Source organism: Arachis ipaensis, chromosome B01 (genome assembly GCF_000816755.2).
Source record: "Arachis ipaensis cultivar K30076 chromosome B01, Araip1.1, whole genome shotgun sequence".
Lineage (NCBI taxonomy): Eukaryota > Viridiplantae > Streptophyta > Magnoliopsida > Fabales > Fabaceae > Arachis > Arachis ipaensis.
In genome coordinates, this window is record NC_029785.2 from 16,310,332 (window position 1) to 16,321,324 (window position 10,993).

Below are 10,993 nucleotides of genomic sequence, written 5' to 3' on the forward strand. Positions count from 1 at the left end.
TTCTATAATTAAAAATATTTTTTTATTATTTTTTTCATTCTTTTTAAATTTTTTATTTCTTTGCTTTTGTTTATCTCCTTATTTATAATATATTAAAGGTGAAATTAAATATTGTTATCTTAAAAAACTAATACACAATATAAGTAAAAAATATTGCACATACATCTTAATAATAAAGTTGATATATTTTTTTCATTTAATATTTTCTTCGTCCATTTTTAATTTACTAATATTAAGATCTTTTCGTTTTGTTTACTTTTCTTAATTATCATAGCCTTCATAGGGTATAAAAATAATAATAATAATAATACTTATTAAAATTTAAATTAAAAGATGATTATTCTACGTATATTCTTAAAAATCACAACAAAAAAGTTCATATGTGCTCATTTATTTATTTGATAAGAATTATCATTATTTGTTAAAATGTTAAACTAAATTTTATCATAAAACAAAATAGGAGAAAAAACTCAAACAAAAGAATATTAATTTAGCACAATTATAATTCTAAAATTTTTCATTTAATCAATTATAAGTAGCATAAGTAGTTATTTTTAACTTATAAGTGTAAGCAATTAGTTAATATAACTTAATGAAAATAGATTTAATATTAATTTAATTTTTTTTTATTAAATGGTTTCTTATATACAAAAAATTAATTTATTATAGCTTTATAAAATTCGCAAGTCTATAATTATAGTTTTTTTTTTTAATTTGACTACATATATCTTTCACTTGAAGATATTAATTAATGACTTAATATTTTATTTTTTTAATAAATATTTTTCACTAATAATATTAACGATACACAAAATTTATTATTTATTTTTTCTATCAACCTTTTATTACTTATTTATTGTCAATTTTTAAGTTATTTTTTGACAAGTCTGCTCATGAAACTATCCATACAACTATCTTATATCATAATTTAGTTAAAAAAAATGATGAGATTAGTTTTTTTTTTCCCAAGGCTTATCATTAATTAATTAATTAATTAGCACGCATGGATGCAGGTAATTGCTGTGGCTGTTGGAGATTGGTATTTCGACCGCGCAGGTGTGAAGGTGATTGATTGTCCTTACCCTTGTGATAATACCTTCCAATGAAACAAATTAATAACACTTACCATACTAGTAGAGTATCATTTTCTATTAAGCAATTTTCTTTTATTAAATAAATATGTAAGCTCATTTTTTATAAAAGAACAAAAATTTTACAACAAAATTATCAACTTAACTCACCCAATAATACAGTTTTAATATATATCTATTCAAACTAGCTTGGATGAAAAAGACATTTTCAATTTCAAATCAAATAAACTTCTCAAAAGATGTAACGGTTGTATGCCCACAATACACTTTCTTTGTGAATGTCCACAAAATTTGTTTTCTTAAATATAGACTATTTGTATTTTTTATATTAAATCTGGTTGATTACAAACAATGGAATAGTCATATTCTAAAAAATACACTGGAACAGGTGAAAAGCTTCCTATAGCCGTATAGCGTCTTCTGCTACTGCGAGAATCCGATTCGACGTTGCTCTTTGGAAGAGAAGCATCAAGCTCCCTTTGTATCCATGATGGCTTCCTCCGACGACGCCGTTTTCACTTCGTCAATGGACACCGAGAAGTTCCTCTGCAACTTGTTGCTGGATTCCACGCAACCCATCTCTGACCGCTTCAGAGCTCTCTTCTCCCTTCGCAACCTCAAAGGACAAGCCCCTCGCCACGCCCTCATTCTCGGTTTGTGCTTATTTATTTAAGTAATTTCTGTTTTGTTGTGGAATTACAATAATCTGCTTTGTTTTTGTCTTTTTAGAAATACTTGTCGTATTCTAAATTTGGGAAAATTGGTGCCCTAAAAGAAAATGAAGCGTATGAACTTCCATGCTGTTTTGAATGTTTTGATTAGAGCTAGTTTTACTTTGCAGCCACGAGAGATTCATCGAATTTGTTGGCACATGAAGCCGCATTTGCGCTGGGCCAAATGCAGGAAACCGAAGCCATTCCAGCTTTGGCAGCAGTTCTAAATGACCTTTCTTTGCATCCAATTGTTCGCCATGAGGTAGTTTCCACGAAGCCCTGCTCTTTGTTCTTGTTCTTGTTTTTGCAAATTGTTCCACTTTTAACAGCATTGTGTTTGTTGTAACTGCATAGGCAGCTGAAGCACTTGGTGCTATTGGTTCATATGGTAACATTCCCCTGTTGAAGAGTTGTTTGGATTTAGATCCGGCTCAGGAGGTCCGCGAAACTTGTGAGTTGGCTCTTGAACGTATTCGGCATTTAAAAGATGCTGGAAATAGTGATGATTTGTCTACAAATGATATTTCACCTTTTAAGTCAGTCGATCCAGCTGCACCGGCATGCTCATGTACCTCGGTACAACAATTGAGGTTTGTCGGGTTCATGCTAATGGATTGAACCTGTGTAACTAAACGTTAGATAGTTGGTTTGCTAACTCTTCTTAATCAAATCAGGGAAATACTTCTGGATGAAGAAAAAGGGATGTATGAGAGATATGCAGCTCTTTTTGCACTTAGAAATGATGGTGGAGAGGAAGCTGTTGCTGCTATTATCGATTCATTGGGTTCAAAAAGCGCTCTTTTACGTCATGAGGTTTGATAAGTACACTTTCTTTTCTTTGTTTTTCTTTTTCTGTAAATTTTGTTTTGTTCGGGTATGCCCAAATATTTTTTTATACTTTGAATGTCAATGCCTATATTTTCGGCAATTTTTAGGTTGCATATGTTCTGGGTCAGTTGCAAGACAAAGCTGCTTCAGCTGCGCTATCCAACATACTTAAAGATGTGAATGAGCACCCAATGGTTAGACATGAAGCTGCTGAAGCTCTTGGGTCAATTGCAGGTATTGAAACCAAATATTATTAAACTAAATGTTGTGATATCTTTTACGCACTATGGTGATCAATGTGTTAAAGGAGTGTGATCTTTGTGATGCCATGTATGTCTGTAGAAGTGCAATAATATCATATACGGTATGAAATTCATATGTTGATATAGAAGCAAGGAGAAAGTAGTCGCAGTGCAAGTGAATTTAGATTGCAAATTCTAGTTTTTTAATGCTTCTGTCCATCCATGTTGTGACTGGTGAAAAGTAACCTCGTTCTCATTCAGGTCATAGAATAGATTAAGGAAAAACGTGACTGTTGTATAATGCTTCTTGTACCATTCAACTGGCAATACTTGCTAGTTATAGTCAAAGTGATTTGCAAGTTTTTGAGACATTTATGCAAACTAAAATATCATACAAGTTACTTGTTCGAGTTGGAAAAGATATAGATAATCTCCTTCACTTTGGAGAAGCATCTTACTGTTACTACATGAAATCACTTTGAAATGTAAAGCATTTTCTAGCCAAAAGTCAAAACCTTTATTATCTTCTTGGAATATTGATGGGATATTTTCCTGTTAGCAGTTGATTTTCTAGCCACTAGTCTCTTAATTAAATTCTACAATAAACAGATGAATAGTATATACTTTTTCTCTGACAGTTTTGCTGCTAATTTATGGCTGTTCCCTAGTCTATATTATGTATAAGCTAAGCTCAAGTCTAATTTATGGTCTTTGTGAGAAGCTTAGAGTTAAGTCTCAAAGTGGTCCATCAAATTGGCCGCGTGCACTAAAATAGTTCCTAAGATTCTAATTGTATCAATTATGTCCCTCAGATTGGCAAAAGTGCATCATGTTTCCAGCAAGTGACTTATCACGCCGTTAGGGACTAAGGTGGCATATTTGCCAATTTCAGATACATAATTGATGCAATTGAGATCTCAAAGACTATTTTAGTACAAGCAGTCAATTTCAGGATGACTTTGGGCTTAATTCGAGAAGCTTAATTTAATCTCATTATCTTTAATAAGATGGGTTTTTTTTAAGCTAACCCATTGGACATATATTAGTTAGTTTATTGCTAAGCATTTAAATGCCCTCATTTACATTTTATGTTCCTAACAAAGTTCTTTTGCTGTACCCTTTAGATGACCAAAGTGTAGCCCTTCTTGAGGAGTTTGCAGCGGATCCGGAGCCTCTTGTCTCTGAAAGCTGTCAAGTTGCACTAAGCATGCTAGAATATGAACGATCAGGGAAATCATTTGAGGTATTCACGAAAGTAGTTGCCATAGTATTTGCTATTTTGTTTTAATATTTGTTAACATGGCTTTATTTTTTCCCATTATGGCAGTTTCTCTTTATTCGCACTCCAACTGTGCATTGAATGACAGAAGAATGAAAGATGTATGAGATTGAAGAGATACACACAGAAGAGGCATAAAAACACAATCAGATTTTTATTCATAGAAACCCAGTTAATTATTACCCTTGCTTGCGGGGGTATGAACTATTAAATGGATGCATTTAACTAACTCTGATAGGGTGGTTGAGCAGTGTAGACTCATCGACTTTTAACTAAGAATCGAGAGTTTGATCCTTGTTTCGGATTTGGAAAAATAGAAATTCTAAAACTCCAGGTTAGGTGCACTACACAGGTAGATGGAATAATTCATATACTGGGTTGTTCATGAGTGTGTTTTATATATTAAGATATATACCCGTAGCATATCAATTATGATTCTAATTACGAAACTAACATTTAGCTGATAATAATTAGCTAATTTTTGAAATTTTGTTTTCATTTCCAAGTTCACACACTTTGATTTCACTTATCTCTTCTCTTCCTTTTCTACTAGAAGTCTAGAACCATAGCACCACACCCTTATTACCGGAACCGCTGCGTCACCCTTTGATAGCAGTCCCTCGTCGGCCACTGCAGTCTGCAGGGATGATAACGCTACCAAAACCAAAATTACCAAAACGATAAAAGACAAAAAAAAAGAGAATAGATTTGTGACAGAGCAGGGGAGGTGAGATTTAAATTTTGTACTTCAAACATCTTAAACTATGTTTGGAACATTTTAAAAAATCTTTATATTCAAAATCAAATGTTCGAAATTTTAAATCCAAATTCACAAATAAAAGGGGAAAAGAGATTGAACAACTAAAGTCTAAAACCCTCTGTTTTGGAATATTTAAATTACAAATTTTGAGAACGTACACAATTAGAAAAAAGAAAATTAAGCACCTGGGCTAGTTCTGTTTAAAAAGTTATTATATCTAATATTAAATTGTTTAGTGTTTGTAAAACTAAAATGATATTAGATAGACATAATATTATTTTTGAGTATTATTAGTAATTTTTAATATCTAGTGCACATAGTGAAAGTAACACGTATATAAAAGGTTAATTCAAAAAATTTTGATATTATATGTTTATTAGTCTATTAAATAGATAATCGTAAAATGTTGGATATATTTATTGAACATTATTAGAATTTTTTAGTGTTTTATCTATTTTTTAAATGCTACATGTTTTTAGACAGGAAAAACAAAAAAAATTCCCAAAAACAATTTGAGGCTCATTTTTTGGCAAATGAAGAAGTTCATGGAGTAACACCATGAAATGGAGGCATAGCAAAATATTGCACTGCTATGGTTCAGTGGCAAAACGTAACTTACGTTTTGTGTTTATTTATTTTTTTTGAATTTTAAAATATACTAAACGTAAGTTACGTTTTGGGTTTTCTTTTTTTTTTTTTTTCAATACTAAACGCAAGTTGCGTTTTACTATGTTAGAAAAAGAAAAAAATTTTTGAAGCCCACAAAACGCAGGTTGCGTTTTGTTAGGGTCAGAAATTTTTTATTGGAAGCCCCAAAACGCAAGTTGCATTTTGTACACAAAATAATATTTAAATCCACAAGTTTGCCTATAAATATGAAGTCCGGTGATGTTCATCTTCATCTTCACTTCTCCTCTTGTTTTTTCTTGCATAAAGTCCTTAGAGAGGTGTTTTTTTGGCAGATAACTGTGTCAAAAAAATAGAGTTAGTTAAGGCTGAAGTTATGGAAGGTGTTGCAAACTTGCGAGTATATTATAACGGTGAGGTTGTAACAAACACACATGAAGGAGTCACTTTTGTTTGTGAATATCCATTGTCATTTGCCATTCCATGTACCATGGATTTTGTCGAGTTGCAAAATGGTCTTTGTAATAACATTCAAAGCCACATTTTGAAAAGGGTGAGCAATCTTTTATACAGAAGTCCTGTGCAAGTATTTGGTGGCTTAATACAGTTTCAAATAATGCCCATCACTGACGATGCCAGTATGCAGCAGATGTTGTATATTTATCAACAAACCCGATCTCACGTGCCGATGATAGAGCTATACGTTGAGTTTGAACAGCAGCCGGGGATGAGTATGGTCGACGACGAGATCAATGTTGATGAGCTCGGGGATATAGATTGGGAAGAAGATAATAATGACAGTGAAGACGAATTCGAGCTAACTATGAAGTCGATGACAAAAACGCTGACGGAGACTTGGCAGGCAATCCGGCGGTGCAAGATGAAGCAAATGCGATTGTAAGCCAGCACCCGTTTGGTGTTCCATCTTTTATGCAGACTCTAGATCTCGAAGCCATGCATGCTCCGGAATTTTCTGAGTATGCAAATACAGGTATGTCATAATTATTAACTGAAGTTTTCTATAGTGCTTATTTTATTTGCCTTGTCTGACTGATGGCGGTGCGCATGTCGTAGGTGAAGGCAATGTTGCGGCGGAAGATGGCGAGTTTAGTGTCGGAATGGAATTTGGTTCGAGAGAGTCGGTGATATCTGCAATCAAAAGCTACACCATCTCTAGAGGAGTTGATTACACTGTGTATGAGTCTGAGCCGCAGACATTCTATGCGAAATGCAAGGGGTATGGTGCAGGGTGTGACTAGCTTATCCGAGCTAGCTTGATTCGAAAAAAAGCTTGTTGGGAGATCAGGAGATACAATGACAAGCACACGTGCACCATGGGCACGATTTCACAAGATCATGCCAAGTTGGACTCAGACACAATTGCAGATGCCATTAGGCCATTGGTCGAAGCAGACCCCTCGATAAAGGTGAAGTCTGTTATTGCAGAAGTTCAAGGCAAGTTCAACTATTGCTCATGAGGCGGGACTTGCTGCTGAGGACCAGCTGCGTCTTCCTGTTGCTGCTGTGGTTCATCGGCGCCAGCCTCTTCACCTGCAACTCTATCTGACAGTCGCAGGTGAATCCTATACTGCTGTGTGTACCACTCATAGTACACTGGGAGAGGATGAAAGTCAATAATCTCCTCGCCTAATTGCAATGTGTTATAGCGGTCAGATCTCCACCTGTTAACCCATTGACTGTAAATCTCTCTCCAGTCATGGTTCTGTGCTCCTGTCAACCGCTTGCAATGATCACGACCAAGGTCGAACGCCGGGCCTGGTGGAAGCTGTTGCATCTCGAACTGTCGCCTAACTCGGTCTGTCGGGTGCCATTCTATGCACTCGAAGGACACTAGCGGCGACTGCGTGGAGCACATAACCAACTGAGCAGCGAGGACATCCGGAACCCACACTCCCATATACGGCCGCCATATAAACTGCACATTAGTTACCAAGAGGCCTATTAGAAAAATTAACTGAATAAAAACATTGGACATTAATGGTTACAACTTACATCGTCAACTCCCATGTCGTCGAGTCCTCGCCTAAAATGCGCAGTAGGCCTCCGGATATATCGTGTATGTCGGCGCCAATGGCTCCACCTAACATAAAAAAACAATAACAATATTAATAAGAATAACAAATTAATAATAATAATAATAACAATAATAATAACAACAACAACAATAACAATAAAAAACAATACCTTCGCGCAAGTGGAATACCGACGTCGCCGAGCTGATCGCGGGGTATAGGTGCCAGGAGCGGCATACGCTCCCACGCCCAAACAAAAAGCAGTATCAGTGGGCCGTCCATCTCTTTACAGTTGTATCGTGAAGCACGACACAACGATCTGTATAAGTGCGCCAGACTGACTGCCTCCAACTGTATTCTGAAATCCGGTGGAAATCTCGAAGTAGCGGTAGAAACTTCGAATTCAATGAAGTGGTCGACTTATCCGGAAACACTACTGTTCCGAGCACGCAGAAAATGTGCGCCCGGACGTACCGCTCAACAAACTCCTGAGTGTCACAAGGATCAGTGTCTCTGCACCTTCGGACCCATGCGAGATTAACCTTCCCTAACACGTGATTTTCTGGACCGGGCTCCCGACCAAAACAGGCAATGCAGTTCTCCACCAAAAACTGGTGACTGCTATCTGATCTACCGGTAACAGCCTCCCCCTTTTACTCTCAAAACTCACTTACAGCATGTAATATGAAAGGGAAGCATGTAACATGAAAGGGAAGCATGTAACACAAAAGGAAAGCGGCCTGCGTTTTGATTTTTATAGGTAGGCTCCACCACCACTCTCCTTCACATGTATCACACATGCAGATGAGGAGACTGCCAAACACAGGTTGCGTTTTGCTGTGCACCTGCCAAACGCATCTTACGTTTTGGAGGTTCGAGGTGTTGGCATGCAAAGAGCACAGAGACACGTTTTGAAATTGGGTTCTCCTCCCATGCCAAACGCAAACTGCATTTTGCAGAGCATGCAGTTTTTTTTAAATCATCTCGGTCAAAACGTAACATGCGTTTATTGCTGCACATCACGTTTTTCACTTCCATAAATAAATTAATTTCTGACAATTTGAAACCCGAGTAAACTTTTTATTAGGGACATCGAAGACAAGAAAGTAGAGACTTTATACTTCATATCTGCCCAGAGATGCTTTCATCAAAATAGGAAAAAAATGAATTGTAATTTGGAAAACTATATGTTATTTTTTAAAAACAGATGTTAGAAATATCTATTTAATTCATATATAATAGGTATTTGTAAACATTTCAACAGTTTCTTTGAAGAAAAATGAAAGTTCATGTTGTTATTACATATAATTTATTCCACATAACTTATTATAAATTGTGTTTAATGATAAATTCACATATGTCTTGGTTATATTTTATTATTGTTTTCTTGTGATTTTTTGTCAAAAGAAAAATAATTTTTAAAATATTTTTTTACTAATTCTTTGATGTTACCAAAAAAGGTTGGGTGTTTCTCTTAAAATGTTTGTGTATTTCATTTCTAAATTTCTCCCAAAATGTTTGTATGTAGGGTTGGCAATTCATACTCTATCTGTGCGTACTTAATTCGGACTAATTTGTTCGGATAAGGTAGGCTACCTGACCTGCTGCGGATAAGATAGAGATCGGTTTGGGTATGTCTACGGGTATGGTAGGGTATGGATTTAAGGTATATCCTACCTTACCTTATCATAATGAGGAGATGAGAGTTGAACTCACAACCTCTCTCATGTAATAACTTGCAATAAGTAAGCAACTACTAAACTAATTAGTTAATTTAGTAATTTAGAGTATTTATATATTTATAATAATATATATTTGTAATTTTATGTTGGATTTCTTTAAGATTTTATTATTTTTAATTTTAATTTGAATTTAGTTTTTTATTTTTTATTTTATTAATATGTATAAAATTTAGAATGATTAAATTTTATATTTGCTTTGAAAAATTGATATTTTTGCGGGTAAAATAGGATAAAGTAGGGTTTAAAACTTTAAGGTACGGATAAGGTTAAGGTTGAAAGATTCTCAACCCAAAAATACAATAAGATAGAGTTTTAATAAAATTTTTAACTCTCAGGTAAGGTTAGGGTAAGGTCCAAACCCCTACCCTACCATACCCATTCCCAGCTCTATTTGAATTTTTTCTTTAAAATTTTTCTATGTTTATCATAATTTTTTTTTTATATTTTTCTTTAAAAATTTGTACTTTTACGGTTTTACCTTTAAAGTTTAAACACAGAAATTTTTTTAACATTGACTAGCAAACTGAAATAATTAACGCCCAAACACGAAAATAACCAACCATAAATAGATAATAAATAACTTCTAGCAAACACAAAAATAACAAACACTGAACACAGGAATTTATAGAACTCAAACAGAAATTTCTAACAAAAATAAATTGTTAAACTCATAAGAAACAAATTGCGATAACACAAATTAGAGATCAAAACTAACTAATAAACTAAACTAACACACTAATAAATCAGAATTAACTAATTAGACAAAGATCAAAGCTCTTGCATCTGAGTTGTTTGACAGAACAGAACCAATTCGCTTTGATTTATATCACTTCAGCTAGACAGCTACAATCATCCATTGTTATATAGTGAAATTGAAGATTGATTACCATGAAGAGAAATATAAAATTCATATGCAATTATCTTTATATAAAATTAATTATAAAAAAATCTTAATTAAAAATTTAATCAAATTTATCAAATTATATATGAGCACCGCCCTGAGCGTTGACCCGTACCTAAATAATAATATACATGTTTCTTTCCTCATGTAAAAAAAAATCCAGTCCCACACGGTGTAAGAAATTACTCCGGTACTTCTCGGTCATGACACTGCGAAATTGAGTCCTCATTCGATAGCTTTTACGTTTTTATGGGACGCGTCATTTGCTTCGTCCGTACAATTGTTAATATCAGCGGAAACTTCTTTGGCAATGCACTTCCCGTTTCTCACAAATTCCTCTCTAAATATTTTTCAATTTTAAATTATCTGTGGGACCTTAGGCCTATCTTTTACAGAGTTATATATGGTTTCTCTTGTTTCTCTAACCACATCATAAAATTTCCTAAATAGTTCTAGTCGAGTTCCACCAAAAAAATCTCTTAACCTAATGCAGTAATTCCAAAATATAGTAGAAGAATAGAAATTTTTGCATCTTGTTGCTTCATTTTTCAATTAGCTATGGTGGATGGAAGTCTGTTTAGTGGTGGCGCAGTTGGTGCTGGAATGCAGGAAGTGCTAAGACTGGCCATAGAAATGGTGGAGAAAGGTAAGAATTTCAAATCGGTGTTGAAGACGAAGAAGGAGACCTTAGATGCGTTGACTCCTCTGGTAGAAGAAATGAAACAATACGCGAGAGAGTTGGATGGCGCTACTGATACAGTAGCAAGTTTGGAGAAG

The 10,993-nt window shown here is 34.4% G+C and overlaps 4 protein-coding genes across 4 annotated transcripts in view; 3 read left to right on the forward strand and 1 right to left on the reverse strand.

Annotated features, from left to right (window-relative positions):
• Nucleotides 1–10,993, forward strand: part of LOC107626390 (probable disease resistance protein At5g66900) — a 53,905-nt gene that overhangs the window by 36,282 nt on the left and 6,630 nt on the right. The window lies entirely within an intron of this gene.
• Nucleotides 1,437–4,651, forward strand: LOC107626410 (deoxyhypusine hydroxylase). Its single transcript, XM_016329289.2, has 7 exons — nucleotides 1,437–1,744; nucleotides 1,933–2,066; nucleotides 2,159–2,394; nucleotides 2,479–2,617; nucleotides 2,740–2,866; nucleotides 3,999–4,117; nucleotides 4,202–4,651. The coding sequence occupies exons 1-7, from the start codon at nucleotides 1,579–1,581 to the stop codon at nucleotides 4,232–4,234; spliced, it is 954 nt and encodes a 317-aa protein (XP_016184775.1). The 5' UTR covers nucleotides 1,437–1,578; the 3' UTR covers nucleotides 4,235–4,651.
• On the reverse strand, nucleotides 6,532–7,927 carry LOC110269962 (serine/threonine-protein phosphatase 7 long form homolog). The gene is made up of 3 exons (XM_021118170.1): nucleotides 7,746–7,927; nucleotides 7,554–7,641; nucleotides 6,532–7,476 (listed from the first exon to the last, which is right to left on the reverse strand). The coding sequence occupies exons 1-3, from the start codon at nucleotides 7,853–7,855 to the stop codon at nucleotides 7,006–7,008; spliced, it is 669 nt and encodes a 222-aa protein (XP_020973829.1). The 5' UTR covers nucleotides 7,856–7,927; the 3' UTR covers nucleotides 6,532–7,005.
• Nucleotides 10,393–10,993, forward strand: LOC110269964 (the record flags this gene model as incomplete). Its single annotated transcript, XM_021118172.1, is given in 1 exon segment — nucleotides 10,393–10,993. A coding segment is annotated over 1 exon segment (219 nt), but the record flags the coding sequence as incomplete, so codon positions are not given.